Genomic DNA, 24,561 nt, shown 5'->3' with positions numbered 1-24,561 from the left:
GTAAAGCAGAGCTAGACGGTGGACTGTAGCCGCTGCTGTGAGAGTTGTTGTTATTAAAACTAACAACAGCTTTTCTCTTTTTACGTGAAATCTTTTTTGGACGCATTCAAACTCAGTGGGGAAGTAAATATTTCTGTTTTTGCTGACCGTTGTTCAACCGCCAACGAGCGACCGCGGCGAGTCAAGTGGGAACTCTTCACTGCAATTAACTTGTGTGGATTTGTTTCTGATGCTCTGAATGAGAGCGGACAGTTTGCGGCTGTCTGTTGAGTGTCTACCGGCTTGACTTTTTCCTTGTTTGTTTGTTTGTTTCTCTCAACTCGGAGTACATCGGATCCAACTCAAAACAAACGTTGGAGGAGTGATTGAAGTGGTTCCAGCCTTTTAATTTCTCACCTGGTTCATACCCTTCTCCCCCTCCCTTTAGCTGCCTCCAGCTAATGAGCCGTTTCCCGTGTTTTTCCGGTTGATTTACGGCCGCGCTGCCGGTGGAGCGGAGGAGAGACAACGACCGAAACGGAGCGAGGAGCAGGGATTCACATTAAACGGTCCGTGAACTCGGACGGAGCGGGCGGTTTTGTTTGAAATTAACGACACTTGGTCCCGATAATAACGGCGGATGGATTCGTCTCCGTGATCTGGAGCTCCGCACATCCTCACTGTGCCCTAATTTGATCCCTCGAAGCGGGGTTTTAAGAAGGAAACGGTTGCATCCTCTCGGAGATAACAATGTTTCCCCAGGGGCGACACCCGGTAAGACCCTTCCTACTTTAACAGTTGTTCACCTGGCTGTAACCGGTGGTGCACAGCTAGGGAGATAACATTACCTCTTTTGTTGTCTTACTTTTAACAGCCTTCGGGCTAAGCACATGCTTACACCAGGCTCTTTATTCTTGTTAATTGGGCTCTGCATCTGCCCTGAGAAGCAGCATGGGATTGATAATAGTGTTTGTATAACAAAAGCTAATAATTAAAAGTTATTGACATTACGTGTGAGCCTGGAGAGGATCAGATGAATATTTTAGGCCACATAATGAAACCCTATGATGATGATTAGTGTGTGTGTGTGTGTGTGTGTGTGTGTGTGTGTGTGTGTGTGTGTGTGTGTGTGTGTGTGTCAGACGCCCCACCAGGCTCCAGGCCAGCCCTTCAAGTTCACCATCCCAGAGTCACTGGACCGCATCAAGGAGGAGTTCCAGTTTCTTCAGGCACAGTACCACAGGTGGATAATACACACACATTCACAGGGAAGGCTCCTATGTTTTTATGGGCGACATGATGACCAATTGTTTTCCTTCTCATCTACCGTATAACACTAAACCTCACCCTAACCGCAGTCATCCCCCTTACCATAATGAACAAAACCTCAGCTCTGGCCTCATACTAACCCATAAACCTGGATTACACACATGCACACAAAAGCACAGACTCATGCAGCAGACCCAGGCATCAGTGTTAGCGCTTACACTGCGGTAGGTCTAAGTCTTGGTGATGGGTGAGAGCCAGAGGGTGGCGTGTGGGCTCAGGGTTTCATAAATCACTCATTATTTTCCTTTGAGAGTGTGTGTGTGTGTGTAAGGAAAAGACTGCCTGAGCATGCAGTTTTTCTTTGCTTTATGTGTGTGTACTACTTTTATGTGTTATCAAGGAGAGTTGCCCACAACAGGTGTATGCTATTGACCTACAAACAGGCTGTTTTGTTTTTCTCACATCCTGATTCACACATCCACAGAGAAGGGTAAACCAAACATCCTACAGCCAACATACACTGGTTTTCATAACTTGACAAGAAGAACCACCTTCTCAATTTCTGCTGTTTAGGTTTGTCTTTGCATTTTTGTGTGCTTTAATCGGTGAGAAAAGGAATCTGATAACCTGTCTACAAAGTTCTATGTTTTAACATTGCTAATTATCAATAGGAAACAGCTGGAAGATCAACATCCTCACTTTATATTTGTAGTTTGAGTAGATGTTTTAGACAAAAGAGACACTTGCACATGTGCTAATATTCATATATCAGAAATAAAACTTATTTGTACTAAAATCAACTACACAAAACTAAATAACCACCCACAACGGCTGCCAATTATACATGCATCTATTAATTCTCAATCTGTGGGAAACTTAGGTGCTGGTTTACGCTGGCGGGCTTGGGTTGAATGAGATCAATTAAGCTTGACTTGAGAAGTTTTCTGTTTCTCTTGAAGTAAATGGTGTATTGTTATTGTTTTCAGTCTCAAGATGGAGTGCGAGAAGTTGGCCAGTGAAAAGACGGAGATGCAGAGACACTATGTCATGGTGAGATCCATGTGACACTCAATTTATTTGCCCCACAGCATCACACATGACATAGTGAGTGTTTTGCCCTGCTGAAGTGTCCTTGAGGAGGATACTGTGTCACCACCAGCTCCATGTGGCTGACATCTCTCCTTAGGCTGGTTTTATGGTCTGAACGAAGGGAAGAGGCGTAATAAAAAATGAACTGCACAGCAACATGAAGATTTCTTCAGACAGTTTCCTCACTCAAACATACTAATAAGGACGATTAGAATATATGATTATACTGTTACTACTATACTACAACGTTGCAATTTGTGACCACATTTTTCATTTGGATTAAATTAAGCTCCCATATTTGAGTACTTTTAACATTTGACTTTTGAATGGATGAGATTCTGCATTTATCTCTTCTGTATAAAGTAAAATTACATTTTACTTTGATAGCCATTTAACCTTAGACAAAGTGAAGTGTGTTTTAAAACCTTCTTTGTCTGACACAGAAACAAATAAAAAGTAGATAAGACTGCTGTTTGTGAACATATGCATCGGCTTTGCCTTTACGGTGACCCTTCTGCATGGATAAAAAGCATTTAATTTAGATGTGGGATCTTTTAAAAGCAGTTTGATTACACTATTTGAATGTATATTATCTTAGTTCTCTTGCTTAAACTTTTTATTTCAGAAGTTCAGAATACCTTTCACTTATCTGACTCTCTGTCCTCCTCAGTACTATGAGATGTCTTATGGCCTCAACATCGAAATGCACAAACAGGTATGGATGCTTATCCGTCTAACGCTTGTCTATTCCCTGTGTCTTCCTGTTTCGTGTGTGTGTGTGTGTGTGTGTGTGTGTGTGTGTGTGTGTGTGTGTGTGTGTGTGTGTGTGTGTGTGTGTGTGTGTGTGTGTGTGTGTGTGTGTGTGTGTGTGTGTGTGTGTGTGTGTGTGTGTGTGTGTGTGTGTGTGTGTGTTGATCGATGGGGCTCTGTCTCCATTTCCCCAGTTAGGGCCGGCCGGCTGAGCCCAGAGGCAGGATGAATGGCTCTGTAGATTGATTGGTGCTGTCTAGGGGAGCAGCCTGCTTTATTACATTAGAGGGGCAGGGCTGGGGAGGGCAGAGGAATCGATCATGGTGAAGCCGGCAGAGGAGAGACAGTGGAGCTAAAACACACCAGCACACACTTTAGTAGGGCAGACGCACAAGTGTACAAACACAAAATACAGGAAGGACACTTACCTGTTGTAATCTATGGCAAGGACAATTATTTACATCCATAAGTAATGTGGACGTGTTCAATTGAACACGTCCACTGATGTACACAGAAAGTCAAACATGAGTACATGCATACACAGACTCATTGAAAGGCAAATGTCTTTCATGATTAAGTATGTAGACACGTGGATGATATGTGGAAATTCTCACCCTCTTTCTCATGCACACAAACACGTATTTACCCTCAGGAGTGGTGCAGGGCTCAGAGCGTTTACCAGTAATTACCACAACTATCGACCAGTCAGACCAGAGGAAATTGGAGGTGGATTGGCCTGGCTGCTTCACCGAGGAGTGGGGATGCTTCTATGACTTTCTCACACTCCCTCCCATTATTTTTTTCCCCTCATGTGCTCCATCTCCTCTTGTGGTGTTCTCCCAATTTTATAACCCAAGTTCGCCTTCCTCTTCTTCCTTGTGCTACACCCCAACCCTTGTTTCTTTTACTCTTGGCTTCTTTTGCGTTTTATGTACATGTGAAGCTACTGTTTTTTCATTGTGAGGTAGATGCATCTCCTCCAGGGGAGGTCATTGGCTTGGGGCTGCAATTGTCAGAGGTGTGTGTGTGTGTGTGTGTGTGTGTGTGTGTGTGTGTGTGTGTGTGTGTGTGTGTGTGTGTGTGTGTGTGTGTGTGTGTGTGTGTGTGTGTGTGTGTGTGTGTGTGTGTGTGTGTGTGTGTGTGTGTGTGTGTGTGTGTGTGTGTGTGTGTGTTAATGGAAAGTAATGGAAAGCCTTTTCTATGTTAGCACATGGTGTGTGTACATTTGCATTTTCTCTCTGTATCCTCAACTTTTATTTACCTACTCTCACTTATATGAATATCATAGTGTGGATGGTGATTGAAAAGTGTGGTACTGTATAAGTGCTAGGAGTTGTGAGTTTTCGCTACCTTTTATTGTACTTCCTCCAAATGTTCTTGAGTCACAATTTGTAATGCTGCATCACTTGGGGATTGCAGCTATGGCTATTTATGGCCTCTTTTGTTTGATCCTTGTTAGTTTAGTCAGTTAGCCTAGTTGGATTAGCTGAGCTGACCTGATAGTAGTTGGTCAGACTATTCTCAGACGAGCTAATCAGTGAGCCATTATACAAGGCTAATTATAGGCTTACAACCTAGGATTCTGAGAATGGATGTGCAGGTATAGTCTGCCTGAAATAGCTCTTTAGTAAGAGCTCTCTAGGCACGTAATAAGTTGGATATTATGAGATTAAGTTACAGTGAAGTTGATAGGTGCGTGTCCTGCGTCTCTGATGCCAAAAAATCACTAAGTACGCAGTAAACTCGTAATCGATGAGTTGAGCGGACATGCCATCTATTCCTGATAATCACAGGCGCCGGATTCATTTCAGAAGTGTATGTGTGTGAGACGATGTACGTTTAATAACAAGAGACAACTTTAGCGATAATGTCTTCTCTGCAATGTTTGCCAACAGCATATTTGCTCAGGGCGCATCCTCACTCTCTCTGTTGCTCACCCTCACGCTTGTAAAGGCCTCACATTACACTGCAAACCGCTTATAGTGATCAATGGCTTATATGGATCAAAAAAGCTTAGACAAAATCATTCCAATACATATGGCCCCTCCTGACTTCATCCATCATGGGACAGACTAAGTGCCCTTGCTGCAACATGTTTGTGTCATTTAGTTTTATCACCAGACTTTCAGAGGACAGCTTTTTACCGCTGTCTTATTCAAGTTTCATGTTTGTGATAAAAGTTTTACATAATTTCTGACTAAAGTTTTCAGATTTTAGAATTTATTTATTTAATTTACCAATTATTATAACAATTTAAAATCAAACACAAGTTTAAAACTACAATTTCTCAAAAAACACATTCTGCGTCCCATTTCCATGGAACGCACTCAAATAACCACCTGTGGGCCCCTGGGACTCACTGGAGTTACATAGACAGCACTGAGAACAACGGCAAGACGCATCACATGAATGTAGCGCAGACTGGTAAGCCAAACCAATGCAAAGATCAGTCTAACTGTCTTTAACTCTAACAGCCTGTTGTGTGGCTTGATATAGAAATGTAGCCCTCCATAATAAGCACAGATGTGAAGTTGTCCATTGATGGCTCTTCACAGTGTGCAGATAGTATAGACCCCAATGTACCTACCCAGATGTGTAAATAAATATTTTAGATTTTCACATGATCAAATCCTGATTAGACGTGTTGTATTTCATGTCATGTAAACTCACACATGCAGTTATAAATGACAAACGAACCTACTAACCCTCTGAAGGCTTATATCTCCTTTTGATTCCTTATTCTCTTTGATTCTGGATGAAGAGTCAATTATTTATAGTGTTTAGTCTTCACAGGGTAAAGCATATTTACAAACCTCTTTGTTTCTCCTATCTTTACTTAGTTTTGACATGTTTACTTAACTAACCTATTTACATCCTTCTTGGCAAATGTTAGCATGCTAACATGCTAAACTAAGGTGCGTTAGCATTTAGGTGAAAGCAACCTTTTGCCTAATCCGCAATCCCCATCATGTCGTGCCACCTGCATGTCCTACCAAGGTGTCCCCCCCTCGCCTAAACCAAACGGAGTATTTCCAGTAAGTGATGATGCTTCTAACACGGACAATCTCCGGGCAATGTCCAGACCTGATTTTCATGATATTAGCCAGAGTTTTCATGAGAAAACAGCTTGTTGATAATTTTAATGACAAAGGGGTCGCAGGAAGGAAAGGAAATTGACATGATATCAGAAACATTTTCAAAATTGAGACCTAGTTTTCTAGGTAGGAACCTGGAGCAGTGTATGCTCATGAAGTCTCTTGATAACTGGAAGTACTGTATATTATTACTGTAATTACAGTAAAAGGGGGAAACTTGCCATAGTAACCAATTATTTCTAACTAATTGTGAGGGCAGATGGTTGCTTTGTGCTGTGGGATTTCAAATGTCTTTTTATCTTGATGACTGATGTTTTCAATGTTTTGAAAACTGTCTATAAGCCCCAAATGTCTTTAGTTTTCAACACGTCATTATGAAATTCGTCCAACTTTTCTTAAGTTTTCACATAACAACAACATGCATACCCTTTTTAAGCTTTCACATCCAGCGAGTGAGTCAATGTATCTATTTGTGTGGGATGTGTGTGTCTGATGAGCCATTGCTACGTTTCACGACTCCTCCAATTCCTTCTTCACCCGGGCTTCCTTCGTATCAATTTGATTGGATAATATGTAATATGAGTCCCCTTATCTGATTTGATGCCACTGTGGGGGTATCTGGTTTCAGCCAATTGTTGCCACCTCCGGGGGGTTGGGGGGCAGGCGGATGTGTTGGCATGGATACTGGGGTAGAGCAAATTAAGTTAGTCACTGATGAGATTATGTTGAAGTGCTGATGGGAAGAGGGACAAGAGCACAGAGGATGGAGAGAGAGAGAGAGAAAAATAAATACAACAGGCAAGAGAGAAACTTGAGCTCACACTGATGATTAGAAAGGAAAATCTCATTGTAGTGTGTGTGTGTGTGTGTGTGTGTGTGTGTGTGTCTGTGTGTGTGTGTGTGTGTGTGTTGCTGACACACTGCATTTGTGTGTAGAGGGAAGTGAATGAGTGTCGTTATTGTATCATAGCCTAGTAGAGGTTTCTTTGTGTGTGTGTGTGTGTGTGTGTTGGCTTGCCGTGGACGTGGCAGTCTCTAGTGTGTTTGTTTGCGTGTGCTTGTATTACTTTATTGGTGTTACTGAACAGCTGTCTTTTCTAAATTAATGTAATTATGTTATTAACAATTAAGTCTCTTTCTGTCTCTGTGTGTCTATCCTCCATCAGACTGAGATTGCCAAGAGACTAAACACCATCTGTGCACAAGTCATTCCCTTCCTCTCACAGGAGGTAAGTACGTGTGACTTTGAGCTACAGACTTTTACAGGGTTTTAATGCTATTTATACACTCTAGTTGTCTCTGCTAGCTTTTCTGATAAATCGACCTTTTACTCTTGGTACATTGTGTCCACTCTGTGTTTTGCAGCATCAACAGCAGGTGGTCCAAGCTGTGGAGCGAGCCAAACAGGTGACCATGGCAGAGCTAAATGCTGTCATAGGGGTACGTGGACTGCCAGGCCTTCCACCTACAGTGTGTATTCCTTTTACTTACTCTTTACTTAAATGCAGAATGAGTATGATTTGTTTGTTTGTGGTTTGGAAACGCAACATTGGAAGTTGGCCCCTCCTCCCCCACCTTTTTTTAAATATAGTTTTAGGCCCATAAACATCCTAAATGCAGCAACATTAAAAAATACAGGCAAAGGGCAGGGTCTCTGCAGATACAGGACACTGCCACACACTTCTAGAGGGTCATAAGAAATACATTTACTTTTCCACACATTATAGACAGATGGAAACACTTTCCTATTTAGATCTGGTATGAGTGTAATTTTAAGCTCTTAGATGCTGGTTGCCTGTCATAAGGGTTAGATAGCTGGCTTTCAAAGGAAATTTAATTATTTAAATTCCTCAATCTCAAAATGAATGTCAAGGTCACAGGCATAAACTGTATGTAGGACATATGAAAGATTTGGTCAGAAAATGAAATATAAGAAAACCCAAGGATGCAGATAGTTTCTGTTTTTATGGACTGTGGGTCTGGAAAATAAAAGAGATTGATTGATAGAACTGATCTTTTTCATGGTGAATGTGTAGAGTATAGAGGATATAAATCAGTGGGTGAAGTGTGATGAGAGGTGTTTATTGAAAAGATGTCCTCAGCCTATGATGAATGATGGAGCATGGCCAGATATTCAGACTTGAGCTGTAAAGGGATTGGTGCGGTGAGTGCAAAAAGAAGTTACACAAATATAAACTTTTTTGCTTTGCTTTTGCGTTGATGTTTAAGTGAGGCAGAGTGGAGCTGTTGGTGGTGATTTTTGGGTGGGAGGTAGCTCAGAATACTCTGCTTTAACAGAGCCATAGGCGTTTGACTCGGGGGAGGTGAGGCCAGGGGTTTGAGTTGAAGAGAAATGTTGGGGGTGTGGGGCGTTCTTTATAGCTTTAGCTTAGCAAAGAGTTTGAAGAGTTAAATATGAGGTGGGCTTTATAGTTTACATGGACTGATGGGGGTCTGTGTGTGTGTGATGGGGGCGGGGGGGAGAGAGGTGGTTTTGGCAGTTGCTGTTTGAGTCTTAATTGCAGGATTTCAGTGTTTGTAAAGGGGGGGTCACGGCGTTGCCCTTACACTCCCCTCTTCACCCACTCCTCCCGTCTCCCACGCCAGCCTGTCATTCACCCCGTTTGTGAGTTAAATGAGTGTAATGAAGCATGTTGAACCTACCTCTACACACACACACACACAACACACACACGCGCATACACACACACACACACACACACACACACAACACATGCATGCTCACACACCAGCTCGCACTAACATCCCATGACAAACCAAGCTCCCCTTGCCTCCACCAATACTTCCCCTCCATTTACTCCCACTGGGGGTCCTGTTTGTGTATCCATGTGTGTGTGTTTTTGCATCTGTTGGTGTGTGCGTCTGGGTGTAGCAGGGCGTGCATTTCTGTTATCCCCAGAAAACAACAGGCAGGGGTAGGATGGTTGAGCGAGGCTGAGTGTGTGTGCCTGCCTTGTTTATCTAGACTCTGTGTATGCATGTTAGTGTGATCAAGTGTGACATGTGGGTGTGTTTATGTTTGATTGTTTGGCAGGCGAGCCAACTGTGTGTGTGTGTGTGTGTGTGTGTGTGTGTAGGCAGGCAGGCAGGCAGGCAGGCAGGCAGGCAGGCAGGAATGGGGGTTGAGGCTAAAAGACTGTTTTGTTGTTTTGCTTTCATTCATCGGGGCAGGACGTAGAGAGTGAAGGATAGATAGAGGAAAAGAGAAGGCGGGTGCTCAGGAGAGGAGGAGTGGGTTAGTCAATTAGGTGAGATAAAAGTCGGTTTGACCTTCAGCACTCCTGCCACCCCTGCCGAGTCGCCTCCTGTGCCCCCCCTTTTCCTCTCCCTCCTTCCTCCTCCTCTCCCCGTGGCGAATCAGTGAGCTTGGATTCCCGCGGCTACTGTCTGAGGAGGCAATAATGATGTTTTGGAACACAAAGGCATTTCACGCTCAGACGAGCGCCTGATTTGGTGTGAAAGAGAGAGCAGGGCTGCCAGCCAAACTCTCTCTCTGACCCTCTTCTCTCCTTCTCTCCTCCCCTCTCTCCTCAGCCGCCTCACTCCCTCACAAGACCTGACAGTGCAGGCAGCAGCTGGAGCTCTCGGTTCTCCCCCCCTTCCCCTCCACTTCTCCGTCATTCCTCCTTTTCCTCCATGTGTCCCTCCCCCCTACTTCTCCCACCACATCCTCGGGCTCTGGGCTGTGATCCCAGCTGTCAGTATTGTTCAGTGTTTGACCCCAGAGGGAGGAGGGTGTGGGTGTGTGTCGGTGTTGGTGTGTGTGTGTGTGTGTGTGTGTGTGTGTGAGGCGGTGTGTAGGGGGAGAGTATGTGTTCACCGCCTTGTAGACTGCAGCAGCTTGTTGAGGTGGTGTAAACTCAGACACTGAAGAAACTGTCCCATCTGTTGAAGACTTCAATAGGGCCATAAATCTCTATTGATTAAGTTACAGAGTGATATTGATTTTTTACCTATTGATGGCTCAGTTTCCAAACTGACATTTGAGTTTTTGGTGTCAGGTGTCAATGGTTTGCACATTAAAGTCCTGCTGTATTACAGCATTTTTAGATGCAACCAGCAGTGCTATAGCTCACTCGCTCATTCGGTCCACAGAAATGTCCCCACCCTTTGGGCGGCCACAGTTTTTGCCCTAGGAGGCTGAAATGTGGCATGGATGTCAAGTGTTTGCAAGGTTGTGTGTGGGAATGCATGAACTCGTAAATGCATGTGCGTACATGGTTGCATCTATTGCAAATGTGTACTTGTTTTTATCTATGTCCATCGAGCTCAACATCTACTTTATTTTAGTCCTGAATATATAATAGTGGTAAATATGTTTTGTTTGGGGTTGTTTTTTTTTACCTAACCACCCCTTTCTTTCTTTTCTCCCTGTCTCTAAGCAGCAACACCTATCCCATAACCATGGTGGTGCCCCTGTGCCTCTCACACCTCACCCTGCCGGCCTCCACCCTTCTCAGCTCGGTGGTTCAGCTGGTCTCCTGGCTCTATCAGGAGCACTTGGTGCTATTCCTCCCCACATGTTGGGAAAGGATGGTGGTGATAAAAAGTCCCACATGTCCGGAGCAGACTTGCACCCTTCAGGACCGGAGCACCTGAGAGGTGAACAAACACATCCTCCACCACAGAAACATCACTTGAAAAAGAAATTGGTTCCTGGCCTGGAAATTTGCAACAACAATTTACTTTTAAGCCATCATTCAAATTGCAATTTTAAAGTGATATTTCTAAAAGACACTGATATTTGCAGAATTTATCATTATTGTAAATAGTGACAAAATAAAATGTTCTATGTGAACTTCGTGTTCTTCTTATTTATAAATATAATTAAATGTGGACTTCACATTTCTAACTCTTTCTGCTTTCTTTCTTATTATTATTTTTTTCATTTTCTGCTCTGCTGAACACCCAACCCTATGACCTCAACCGCATGTACGCATTTCCAATGGCAATAGAGCGAGAGCCCGGCACAGTAAGTACTTCCTCTTGTTTACTGTTTTGACAAACTACTCAGTTTATTTTCTTGTCTCTCTTAAAGAGATAGCTTGGTTTTGGGGATTTTGACTTCTTTGATACGGTTTGCATTGAGCTTTACTCAAACTGAAGAAAAAACACATTTATACTGTCAAAGTAAACATTGAGTTTAAATATAGCAGTTCTAAATAATGAACTCATTCTTTGGATTTGGATTTGAAATGATCTACCCCTGGCTCTGTAGGAAAAACAGTAAAGACCCCCCCCCCCCAAAAAAAAAAACCATTTCCTTTAATCCCTACTGTGACATGTTCATCTTCGGCCAACCATTCAAGTATCTCACATGTAATAGTATTTTATTGAAAATACAATATCTAAAGAGTAAACTGCACATTTTCCACATGAAAACTAAGACTTGAATATCTCAGGTAAACTGCAGCTGTTGCTTAGGCAGGCTAATTGATTTTTCCTTCACTTTGATGGTATTACTATTATTTCTGCTGCAGTAACAATTTCGTCATTATTCATAAAAGCCCCATGCGTTCTTTTTACCTCTGTTTCGTGTTTGTGTGTGTGTGTTGGCCTGCCTGTTTAGTTCTGCCCTAGATCTGCTCTGAACTGTGAGGTTTCTTTTCTCCTCTAAATGAGCTTTTTAGCATGGTCACGCACACGCACACACCCACGCGCGCACACACACACACTCCTCCAGCCTAGCCTGCATTGTTGTGCCTATTTAACACCTCACTGAGCAGATTACCCCCTTCTACCCCCTCCCACCGCCCCTGATCCCGCGCTTAAAGACTCTCATTGTGTTTAATATCACCACCACTGAGAGGGGAGGGCTTGGGAAAGGGAGGGGAGAGGGAGGGGGCAGCAGTCATATGACACTTTGTGTGTGTGTGTGTGTGTGTGTGTGTGTGAGAGAGTGTGAGTCTATGCTAAAAGCGAACAGGGGGGAGACTGAGGAGGGGGGAAATTGCTTATGTTTTGCGGGTCAGTGCTCCTGTGCTCAGCTCACTAAAACCTTTCAATAAAGGGGGGGAGGTGGTGGGATGGAGGAAGAGGGGAGGGCTTGAAGGAAGGGGCCTTTGGCAGAATACAGATTTTCACCCCTCCTCACCCCTCTCGTTCCCTCCCTCATCTCTTGTCACCCTTTCTTCTCCTCCACACTCTCACACCCTCCCTCCATCCTCTCTGTCCTCTAATCTCATCCCCTCCCTTTCCCCTTTTTTCTCACCCTCCTCCACTGCTCCTCTCTTAGCTATTTCTCCTTCATTTACCCTTTCCCCTCTCAAAGCTAGATGTGTGCACGCGCATGTGTGTTTGTGTATGTTGGATGCACATTTCATTGACAGGCTGAGACTATAATGGACTCAACATGAAGCTTTAATCCATTAACAATAGGATCCGTTGGTCAGGAGGCTTGTGCGTGTGCGTGTGCGTGTGCGTGCGCGTGACTTGCATAACACTCTTGCGTCCCTGTGTCCCAAAACTACACACACTGTAGCCAGTGCAGCTCGTCAGAGCCAGGAGAGGGAGCACTGATAGATTTTGAGAGCCACTTAATGTAATCATCAACTTCAGAGGTGTGTGTTTGTGTGTGGCTGTGACTGCCTTTGGTCAAGTGAGAAAAGAGGTTGCTGTTAAAGTGTTAGTGCTGCTTAATTCATGCTTCTGAACTATTAACCTATTTGCAAGTAAGAGTCTGTTTTTCTAACCTGCTCTACACATGGCTGAATAGCTGTTGTAATTAGTGGTAGATGGATCAGACGGTTTAGTGAGCTCATGAAAAATGCACACATAACAAAGCACAACCTGAACTATAAATGTCAAAATTGTCTCACCTTTGCAAATCTTTTCCCTGTTTTTTTTTCTTTCTTCTTTGTCCTCCAAATGGTCCTTTCTCTCTACACTACCTATCTTTCTTTCCTTTTATCTATCTGCAGAGTAACTCATTGCTGCCAGAAAGTCTTAGGAACTCAGATAAGCGACGCAACGGACCAGAGTTTTTAAATGACACCAAGAAACGCAAGGTGGATGACAAGGACTCCAGCCACTATGTAAGAAATGGTTTTGCTGACTGTATTTGTTTGTTCCAACGCTTTAGTGAGAATATATAATTTATCATATGTCTGTGTTCATTTGTACATGGATTAGTGTTTTGTACAGATGTATCATAGTTACACATCAAATGTTAGTGATGTTTCAGTTTTCAGATTTATTTCCACTTGAATATTCACTTGCAAGTTCCTTGTTTTTCAGCAAATCAGAGGAAAGGACATTTGTATTTTAATAGTGTGCTAACTGATTGTATTGGTTTGCAGGACAGCGACGGGGAGAAAAGTGATGATAATTTAGTGGTGGATGTCTCGAATGAGGTCAGTATGTTTAGAATTGTTTTTTGTTAATAGTTGTGGTGATTGTGGGCGTTTCCTGCGGGATGGATGCATAAATTAACAGGCATCACAGTAGTCTGTGGTGAAAGGTTCCTTTTTACACGCACCACAGTATCTTCACAGTTGTCCATGGGACTGATGCTAACATCATTTTAGTGCAGTGCTTTTGTTCTCATGTAGTTAACCACTTAACGGGGCCGTCATGTGATAGTTTTGCATTTTCAGAGAGGTTGTATCTTGCCCTGTGTTCCCTACAGTCCGCCATGATGGAGTTGTTACGCAATGCCACATGTCGTTAGAAAGCTTAGAATCTCGTCTATTAAGTGAGCAAAACTGTTTTGAGATCAAAATCACAACAGCAAGTACAGTAGATATCTCACACAAGCAAGCAAACTCACAATCAAACTCATATCTTTGAGCCAACTCACCTATGAAGTCTCATCATAATCCTGTAATCAGTAATAATCCAAAGAAAACACTCCTGTGTCATTGCCAAAGGTCCAATAGATCGTTTCCAGTAAAAATATATCGTCACATTGATAAAAGCCCATGAACAGCTGTTGCAATCTTTGAAATCAGCTGATCGATGTGTTTATTTGCGTGATGATAATCGATAAAAACGGCATGTAGCAAGCTATTAGTGCTATTTTGATATTTGCTAACGGGATGCCGAACTCTGACCTTTCGATTGACACTTCATTTGAGCCAATCGGAGCTTCCATGCGTTATCTACAGCCTTCAAGAGCCAATGAGTGTCAACTTGATAAGGAAGTGCCAGCCCTCTTCTTTTGTTTACAAACAGAGCCAGCAGCAGCCCAGTCTCCCTTTGACTCAGTTATCGTGTAGCTCAGGGGTCACCAACCTTTGTGATACTGAGAGCTACTTCAAGGGTACTGAATAATACGAAGGGCTACTTGTTTGATACAAACTTCCTGAATAACATAGTTGCACGGTTCACCTTTAATGATGATATTATCATCAATAATAATAATAAATATTCATATGTGAAGAGACTGTCTGATCACATGTTAATGTTAATTATTCCTCACAATAATTATTAACAATGATTTATGGTAGGAAACAGATATATGTTTGTAGGTATTTTCGGGTAAATTCCCCCACCTTTTAAGAGGTTAACTGAATCCTTGTCCCTCCACCAGGATCCAGCCTCCCCTCGTGGCACACCTCTCCCCTCCCCAAGAGAAAATGGCCTGGATAAAGCCCGTCTTCTCAAGAAAGACCCCTGTAGTCCAGCTTCTACTGCATCATCAGCCAGCTCCTCCTCCCTCAAGTCCAAAGAGATGGCAATGGTAGGGATGGACAACACAATCATTTCAGTTGTTTCAGCATGTAGTTGAATAGAGCAGGTAGATGAATCGATTGATAGGTGATTACAGGTGTCTGTAGTTACATTTCTTGTTTATTTCTAAAGTATCTCTCTCTGTGTGTGTGTGTGTGTGTGTGTGTGTGTGTGTGTGTGTGTGTGTGTGTGTGTGTGTGTGTGTGTGTGTGTGTGTGTGTGTGTGTGTGTGTGTGTGTGTGTGTGTGTGTGTGTGTGTGTGTGTGTGTGGCAGCGAGAAAAGGCCGGCACACCTGGGTTAAAGTCAAGCACACCCACACCTAGAGGTGACTCCACCCCTGGTCCGAGCTCCACTCCTGGAATCCGGCCCAGTCTTTCAAAACCCCCGTCCATGGAGATACCACATCCACCCAGTAAGTCCAGTATAAACATTTATTAATTATATGACGTGTTGTGTTATTTTAATATTCTTATCTTTGCTGGAGAGCAAACAGTTGGCTTTAAATCAATGGGCTTTAATCACTAATGTTTCACGGCACACCTTAACTTTGGAAAAACCTCATGCATGTGCAGAGGACTCAGTCTGCTTGTTATGAAGATAAATCTGATTGCTAGCAATCACAGCTCTGGTTAGAAATCTCTGTTTGCTTATGCTGGACTTCATTTTGCATCACAGTCAAAAAAAGAATTTGAATGGAGGGTTACTCAACATGTCAGATAATTGGGTAGTACTAATACATCTATAGGATCATGGCTTTAACTATTAGATATTAAGATTTCAATGCTTTCTCAGGCCCTGTTCAGACCTGGTATTAATAGGCGTCTTTTGTAAATCGATCACCTGTGGACAGCTCTAAGTTCAGGTGTGAATGCATCCAAGACGCATTGAGATCTGATCGCTGAGACTAAATTCGGAGATGGTCTGGGCCGCATATGGCTACATTCTTTTAGCAGTGTGTCCGTGAATGCGTCCTGGGCCACATTGCAGGATGGCCTCCTCAACTGCGTGTGTGTCCGTGTGTGTTGTAAGATGGTGATTTTGCATATAGAGCAGGGAAGTGAGATCGGATCACAAGTGGTCCCTCGAGACGCATTCAAATTCCATGTGTGTAGAGACGTACTTAACGCTCTCCACTTGTGATCGGATCATCAGCCTTAGTTGTTACCAGCATTTTATGTCTTTCCTTCCTTCTCCTCCTCAGCTGCAGGTTTGCGGACGCCCCTGGCTGTACCAGGCCCATACCCGGGTGCATTTGGTATGTTGCCACACGCAGCAGGGATGAACGGGGAGCTGGCAGGTGCAGCTGGAGCTGTGGCCTATGCTGCTGGACTCCACAACATGTCACCTCAGATGAGTGTTGCTGCTGCGGCTGCAGTGGCTGCGTACGGCCGTTCACCCATGGTGAGTGGAAAAAGATGACTTGTGTTTGGGTATATAATAAATAATAACAAATAAGTAAAGCCTCTGCAAAACATCAAATCAATATAAGCAGTTAGCTGTATGTAAGATGTGTATTTTTAAAGTGTTTTATATATAAATAAAATATATATTTTATATACATTTTAACCAGTCTTTTTGGAAGTAAAAACACATTTCCAAGTTAAAATATGAAACACAAAATTAGTATTCACCTCCTTTTTTAAGACGATATTGAGTAGCTCCTCCTTTGGCAGGAACTTCAGGATATCCGGTTTGAACATCTGGACTCTCCAGTTTTTATCCCATTCTTCTTTGTAAAACTTCTCACCTCTCAAAGGTTGTATGTTGAATGTGAGTGAAATAACAGGGAATTTTCACGTCATGCCTTCTGCTTCGGCTGCCTATATATAAGTGTTTCCAACAGTGGCTTCAGATTTGCTGTTCTCCCTGAGGCACCCGGGCAACAGTTGTTGTATGCACAATGCTCACAACTCAGCCATGAAAGAAACCCTATAACCTGTTCCAGGAAGATTTACAGCTGTAGTAAATTATATTCTTTCCATTTTTTACGATTGACCTTATACTACTCTAAAAAAATATTCAGTGTTTTGGAGATTTTCTTGTATCCTTCCCCTGATTCGTACTTTTCAGTAGCTTTATTGCAAATTCATTGCTCTTTTGTAGCTTTTTCCAGGACAGTGACGGTTGTATCGGTTCCAACAATTGCACTTTCCTTTCCTTTCGTCTACCTACATTTAAAATAAAATCACTTGCCATGCCTTGATTAAAAAAACGTGTGACCTCCATCCAATTTACTTCTCAGTTTAAAAAAATCTGAAATGAGATCTGCTTTAATTAAATGTTTTAAAGATGAAGAAGTTAAGGGTTGTGAATACTTTAATAAGCACTGTAGATTTTACACTTAAGTGTCAATAGTTGCACAGCTGTATTTCTCTCTTCTGTGATTATTTGACTATTTTATACAGTGAGTATGCTGGTGTGCATTATGTTCAATCATCTCATCACTCTTGGCTCTATTTGCATAGTGTTCATTACACTGTTTAAATAGGTTTAGTAGACTCACAGCTGTGTCTGTCCCTGGGCAACACTTGAAAGAAACTCGGGTTGAAACTGCGTGCGTGTGCGTGTATTGGATTGGGGGGGGGTGGGGGGCTGCCTCTTTTGTGTTTGCTTAAACTCGTCATTCAGATTGGGAGGGAGATCGTGCTCCAGAGTGTCTTGTTTGCTTTGTGCACAAGTGTTTGTGTTCTGTTCACAGGTTAATATTGACCTGTGTGCATTTTGCCATTGCCCATGGGTGTGTGTTTGCACTGTGCTCATAAAATGTCTGTGTTCTCTTCTCAAGGTTGGTTTTGATCCTCATCCTCACATGAGAGTTCCTGGAATGCCTCCCAGTCTGACAGGAATCCCTGGTGGCAAACCGTAAGTTTGTTTCTGGTAGGGTTACATGATATGTTTCAACATGCACAATAGTCACAGGACGTGCGGTTTGGACTTAATGCTCGCTGCGCCCTCTCTCCCTGCGGAGAGTGACTGGGCCCAGTGTGACTTTTTTGCTGTGTCATTACCATTTATATACAACCAATGCGTTTATAATTAAATTGTTTACAAGAGCAAAAGATGGTTAATCTAGCCTCTTAATTGTGTTATCAATGTGCACCAGATTGATGCATTTAACTTTAAAATATAGCCTACAAAATTCAGTGTGAATATTCCTGTATTTTTTCATATCACAGGAAAAAGCTTAATTGCAATGTCAGTTTTTTCCAATATCGTGAGTTGCGGCTGCTTGTTTTTTTGATGAATGCTGAATTGCCCCTTGGACTAACTGATATATCCAAGAAAAACCTCCTTTCAAAAAAATTATGATCACACTTTTCTCTTCTTATTTTTAAGTTCTTTATTCTATCCTACTCTTTCATCTTTTCCATCATGTTTAATCCTCCTCTCCTCCTCCTTTTGTGTCATCAGTGCTTATTCTTTTCACGTGGCGGCCGATGGACAGATGCAGCCAGTACCGTTCCCCCCGGATGCTTTGGTTGGCCCAGGGATTCCTCGCCACGCCCGTCAGATCAACACACTGAACCATGGAGAAGTGGTGTGCGCCGTTACCATCAGTAACCCCACCCGACACGTTTACACAGGAGGGAAGGGATGTGTCAAGGTCTGGGACATTAGTCACCCAGGAAACAAGAGCCCAGTGTCGCAGCTTGACTGTCTGGTGAGTGAGGTGGTGGGGCGGGTAAACTGCACAAAGTATCCTTTTTGAGTGAGAAAGAAAATCATACATACTGCATAGTAAAAGAAAAATCATCATCAACTTCAGATAATAAGATAAAATCTGTTGTGAAGTAAGTTTGACAAATATTGGTTTTGGCTTAAACTAAGTCAAACAATAGCTGTCAAAATTAAGAGAGAACACACTAAAAGTTGACTAAAATGTAATGACGTCTCTTTATGCTAAACATTAAATATTTTTTTTGTGTCTGCCTCATCAGAACCGAGACAACTACATCCGCTCCTGTCGTCTCCTCCCCGATGGTCGGACGCTGATTGTGGGAGGTGAGGCGAGCACGCTGTCAATCTGGGATTTGGCCACACCCACTCCAAGGATTAAGGCAGAGTTAACATCATCGGCACCCGCATGTTACGCTCTGGCCATCAGCCCGGACTCCAAGGTCTGCTTCTCTTGCTGCAGCGATGGAAACATCGCAGTCTGGGATTTACACAACCAGACACTTGTTAGGTAAGAGGGACCTTGGTGTATGTATGCTTTAATGACAGAGGGAATCTACTTATTTTTAGTTTCTTCTCTATTCACTTGTCAAGCACAGTATTGACATTCCTTAATCAGCAGACTCTCAGCCCTGGCTGATTGAACTTTTATGATTATAAGTTGTAGCACCAGAGGAAGAACATTTTGGCTGCCGATGAAAATATTGTAAGAGCTTCACAGTTTGGTAGTCTGTGATACATACTAATTGCCCAGGCAAGCTCTGATGCTCAGTGTGACTTTTAAGCATTTATTTATTTGTTTATTTAACTCAGAATGTATGTGTGTATCCTGCAGGCAGTTTCAGGGCCACACAGATGGAGCCAGCTGTATTGACATCTCTAATGATGGCACCAAGCTGTGGACTGGAGGCCTCGATAACACCGTCCGCTCCTGGGATCTCCGAGAGGGACGGCAGCTGCAGCAGCATGACTTTACATCGCAGGTACACACTCATATCAGCATTTAATAACTTTTTTCTGGACTTTGCATTAGTATCCCCAGTAAGACTGAATTATATTTAAGCAGCTGGTCAAATGTAATAATTCCTCTCTTTTCGGTCCAGATCTTCTCTCTTGGCTACTGTCCGACAGGAGAGTGGCTCGCTGTGGGAATGGAGAGCAGCAACGTGGAGGTCCTTCATGTCACCAAGCCTGACAAATATCAGCTTCATCTACATGAGAGCTGTGTACTCTCCCTGCAGTTTGCCTACTGTGGTAAGCATCTGGCTGTCTTGATCTGTCAATTTTTTTCCTTTCACAAATTTTAAAGTTTTCTTTTTTAATTCAAGAAATACTTCATCCACAAAATGGCCATTTGTATATCAATTGCTCGCTTCGTATTACCTTGAATTCTTGCAGAAAACGTACGTTTTCCTCACACAAAAAAACTAAAAAGTCTCAATGAATTGTAGTAAATTGGGGCCGAGTTTCACAACAACAACAACACTATTTTAAAACATCCATTTATAAACTCACACAACCTGTGCAGTATAATTATAGTCTCATTTATCCATCATATGCTAATTACTTCACAAACCATACTACTTAAAGCACTTCTCACTTCTCCATAGTGTTTAAATAGCAAGGATTTACTGAAAATGAAGTAGTGAGAGTTTGTAAATGGATGTTTTGATATAGATTTGTTAAACACGGCCCCCGTTAACTTCAATTCATCTCCCTTTTTGAATTCTTCATTAACGGTGGAAGCTTGGAGAAAAACAAAGTTTTCCTGTAAAATTAGTGGTTTAAATGGATGCTACAACTTAGTCCTACCTTGGTGGGGATGTTTTTGGCCAAATCGTACCGTTTAATCCCATTTTGTCAATGATGTCCTTGTCTACCCTTTTGTTTTACCCTGAGATTGCTTACTGTGTGTGCGTTTCTCTTTCCAGGTAAATGGTTTGTGAGCACAGGAAAGGATAATTTACTGAATGCATGGAGAACACCCTATGGAGCCAGCATATTCCAGGTTGGGACAACAGATCACTACATTCATTATATTATATAATAACAGCGATAACATGCATTTCCACCAGCAATGCATCCCGTCTTATTTGCTGCATCAGCATGCATCTCTGTGACATCACCTAATATTTTATAATAGCGACTGTATCTTATCAATCATTCAGCAATATTGATTGGAATGAGAGCATAATTATATTTTCTAAGAGCATAGTTATTAAACCTTTTTAAATAAGTGTATCTCACACACAGAAGCAGTGATGTGTTCTCTTTCTTTATTTGTGACTAACTTTTTTCCCTATTCTATATATCTTTCTATCTCTTCAGTCTAAAGAATCATCTTCGGTGTTAAGCTGTGACATATCTGTGGACGACAAATACATCGTCACTGGTTCAGGGGACAAGAAGGCCACTGTTTATGAGGTCATCTACTAAAACTATTGAAAAAAAAAAAAAGCGAGGACAATTGTTCTTTTCAACACACCAGATATGTTTCTAGAGATTATCAAGTGGATCACAAATGCGAGTGACCTTGATGGCGCATTCTTATTTCTGTTACATCTGCCGAGGAGACGCAGGAAGAAGACGAACATTTTACATGCACATATCTGTCGTGCCTGTATACATGACTCCATATCAGCTGGGAATTAAATGGAGCAGCTGGATGTTTGATGGAAGGAGAGGAACTATTTGGATGTTCTCGTCTCTTCTGCTTTCTGCCACGGACTGCACTGGGATCAGTTACAAGGACCAAACAATGACTGAACCAAAGGGGGCACTGCATTGTCTTGACTAGGACCAGCTCTTCTGGAGACCACGGCACTGACCATTAGATTTGAAAACACTTGATACAGTGTCACCACCAGGGGCAGAGACTCCACAGCGAACACTCAAACCAGATGGTTGAATATGTGAACAATGGAGAAGAATGTGGACAGAAACTGACAAAAAAATGAGAGGACAGTGAATGCAGAACATGTTGGTTTTTGTATTTTGTTGCAGTCAGACAACTCTCACAGCCTGTTCATCTCTCAACTCTGAATCTCTGACCTTTGAACCTCAGCTTGCTGTTCTGATGCGCATACACTGTCTGAAAAGTACCTTTTTTGTCTTAACAGTGAATCTCTCACTCACTAAACTGCACTGTGGTGGTAGCTATCCACATACACACTTAGTACACCACACAATTACAGTTTTAAACTAACTGAAGGCCATGCAGACTTGTCTAGCATCACGCTATTGTTGATTTTTGTCATGGGTTAGTTTGATCCCGATGAGGCAAAACACGTTTTCATAATTCCTACCCATTTTAGACGGCACCAAAAAGTATGCCCATACTTTTGAAAACAATTAGCTCACCAAACCAAATAAGCTATCAAGAATATACTGTTGCTACAGAGGGCTTAACTCAGACGTTTCTTCTTCCCCTTCTCTACTTTTTATGATCCTGCTTGAAAGACTAATTAGTGGAAACCTGAAGGAAAAAAAAATCTTTTAGGAGATTTAATGAATCCTCAAATTCCAATGATCTCCCTTTCTAGTGTACCTGTTTCAACAGATCATTCCCCCAATTTTTTTTTACATAGCTGTACTCCACAAGCAACATAAGATTTAATACTGTCATGTATTTTGAGTCGCAGTGTGGTTGATCAGCTGCACATGACAAGGAGCCCAACCTTTACTCGTGCTATTGACCTGAAAACATTTCATTGATAAATGGTCAGCTTCAGATTTACAAATAGTTTCTTTGATATGGTGTCGTTGAAGTCGAGACATCGCCCTGCTGTTAGTTTCAATGCAGTTAATTTGCCTGTGGTGTCTTTAACAATAAGTTCATCAGTTGAGGTCATAATGATAAAGGAATATTCTCGAAATTCTATTTCTTTCTCCTTAATTTGAAACAAAAACAACCGTTTGGTTTCTGTCTTAGTTGTAAATTCACCCTGCCCCTGCCTTCACCACTCTTTGAAACACATGATGTCTTATTGTATGGATGGTTAATCACGCTTCATAAAAATGGACCAACTACTTCTAAAAAGATCATCTTGACAAGTAAATTAACCTTGTGTTCAAACAAGTGAAAAGTCCTTTCTACCATAATCACTACTTAAAAACAGAATTGCCTTTTTTTTCTTTTGTTAAATACTGTCACTTGTTTCTGCTAATATTCTTGAATGTGCGACACTTGTAAAATTGCCTTTTTAAAAGTACAACTGTGTCATATTGTTGTCTTTTCCCTTTACAAAGAAGATTTAGGACTACAAGCGAGATTCAATTATTTGTCCAGATAGTCTTACAGATAAAGGTGCAGTTATATTTCAGCTTCAGGAAGGAGTCAGTCAGTTTCAGCCATTGTAAGTCATTGATTTCATGAACATGTGCTTAGTTTTTTTTTTTTTAAATCTATTTTTGTCTGTTGAATGTTTGTAAAAATGTATATATCAGTTTTTTTTCCTACAGGACATGCTTTAGAAATAACAAACTGTTTTTGTACATCTTTTACATGGAAAGGAAACGTCTAATCAGGAGAAATACAAAATGGTCTTAATGCTAGCTAATCTAAAGTGATTGAAATATCTAGACAATAAATGTGTGTTTTTTTTGTAACTGGAGTGGTCTTTGACTTTCTGGGTTGCTACAAGTTAACTAGTGCCTAATCCTCATGGTTCCTTTGTGCAAAGTGTGTATATATAACTACTTATTACAGCGTAAAGAGCTGTTTTGCAACATGATTTAATATTGATGGCGTTGCACTAGAGCTCACACAGGTCTGCACCTCGCTGTGTGCGTTCTCAAAGTAAGAATTTCCTTTGGTTTCTTTCCAAAGATATATTGACATGACCCTGAATCCTGTTTGCTTTTAGAAATGTCAACAGCCTTCGTGATTGTAAAGGTGAGTATTGGGTGCTGCTGACACAAACTGAAGTTATTCAGACTAAAAATCTAAGATAATTACAACATGAAAGGATAAAGCAAAATGGAGTGCACTTTAATCGAGTTATCTTTTTTTACGTTCATGTTTCGCAACACTTTACTATGAATTTTCACGTATTAGCGTTTTACTTTTACCATCTTGCCTCTGTACAGATGTATGAAAAGACGAACAGGAGGCATTCACATTGGGCACTTGTGAATTTTGAGTTTAGGGTAAAAAATCAAGGCCTTGAAAGTTTTTTAAAATAAACAAATAGATATGGATTATTGAAAGTGCTTGAATTCACATACGGTACAAGTCAAAAGTGTGTCCAAACTTTTGACTTGTACTGTATGTTGTGCAAGAATAGAACAATTACTTTATTACAATTATGCCTGTACAGTCCTTGAATTTGATGTTTAATAAGGTGTGGGAACCTATATGACTATATTATTACTTTCAATGTGAGAGTAACAACATCCAGTAAAGATGGTGTTTCAGTTCAGGTTGAAATGTACCTGTAATGGGATCAAGCTTTTGTAGGTAAAAATGTGAGTGCAACTACTTGACACAGCAAGCAACTCGACTGAATGATTTCTGCTGGAGTGTGGGCGGCTGGAAAGACTCCGGCTACATGTGAATTAGTTTGCTGCTACTGTAACATTTTTTTTAACAAATTATCTTGACTAGACTGCAAGTGCTACACGTCTAATATTATTGTGTCCGTACTCAACTTTTCTCTCAAAATCTCATTAGTTAGTCAAATGAGGACCACATTTGACCCCCCCCCCCCCCCTTTTTTTTTCTTTCTTCTCCGCATCCAAGTCTGTTTACATTCGACAAATTGACTCTGATTTCTTGAGGATATGTTTATACTTATGCATTTGCATACATGATAGTTGGTGACGATGTCCATATTCTGACAAAAAAGATATTACATATCTTGTAGTCAGTATTATTTCACCTGTAAATCATAATTTAACTATTGGTATTGCAGTTGATTATTCCTCCAACAATGTTATTCCAAATTGTGATGTTACTTTCCATATTGAGGTGTTATCAATGCAACCAACAACCAATCGTCTCAGCTGAAGATA

The 24,561-nt window shown here is 41.7% G+C and overlaps 1 protein-coding gene across 3 annotated transcripts; it reads left to right on the top strand.

The window, feature by feature from the left end:
- LOC115013230 (transducin-like enhancer protein 1) lies at positions 1 to 23,157 on the top strand. Of its 3 annotated transcripts, none has more exons than XM_029439334.1 (20): positions 1 to 753; positions 1,122 to 1,222; positions 2,235 to 2,298; positions 3,008 to 3,052; positions 7,349 to 7,411; positions 7,548 to 7,622; positions 10,589 to 10,805; positions 11,159 to 11,175; positions 13,124 to 13,237; positions 13,502 to 13,555; positions 14,734 to 14,883; positions 15,148 to 15,286; positions 16,076 to 16,275; positions 17,660 to 17,736; positions 18,286 to 18,535; positions 18,813 to 19,060; positions 19,385 to 19,532; positions 19,653 to 19,803; positions 20,481 to 20,557; positions 20,878 to 20,985. In XM_029439334.1, the coding sequence occupies exons 1-20, from the start codon at positions 730 to 732 to the stop codon at positions 20,983 to 20,985; spliced, it is 2,322 nt and encodes a 773-aa protein (XP_029295194.1). In that variant the 5' UTR covers positions 1 to 729. The 3 variants fall into 3 exon arrangements, with proteins under 3 accessions (XP_029295194.1, XP_029295193.1, XP_029295195.1); XM_029439333.1 differs by having other exon boundaries at positions 730 to 753; positions 7,548 to 7,652; positions 20,878 to 23,157; XM_029439335.1 differs by lacking the exons at positions 1 to 753; positions 1,122 to 1,222; positions 2,235 to 2,298; ... (1 more) ...; positions 7,349 to 7,411; positions 7,548 to 7,622 and adding an exon at positions 8,674 to 8,808 and having other exon boundaries at positions 20,878 to 23,157.
- Positions 23,158 to 24,561: the final 1,404 nt, after the last annotated feature.

The sequence above is a fragment of the Cottoperca gobio genome, chromosome 9 (assembly GCF_900634415.1).
Source record: "Cottoperca gobio chromosome 9, fCotGob3.1, whole genome shotgun sequence".
NCBI classification, from domain to species: Eukaryota; Metazoa; Chordata; class Actinopteri; order Perciformes; family Bovichtidae; genus Cottoperca; species Cottoperca gobio.
Note: the sequence above shows the minus strand (reverse complement) of the source record. Positions and strands in the feature narration are given on the sequence as shown.

Bases quoted from the DNA above. Each gene is read 5' to 3' on its own strand.
- LOC115013230 (XM_029439333.1), top strand. From the start codon at position 730: ATGTTTCCCCAGGGGCGACACCCG. The intron at 3,053-7,348 runs GTATGGATGCTT...ATCCTCCATCAG, and splicing joins ACATCGAAATGCACAAACAG to ACTGAGATTGCCAAGAGACT. The intron at 16,276-17,659 runs GTGAGTGGAAAA...TCTCTTCTCAAG, and splicing joins CGTACGGCCGTTCACCCATG to GTTGGTTTTGATCCTCATCC.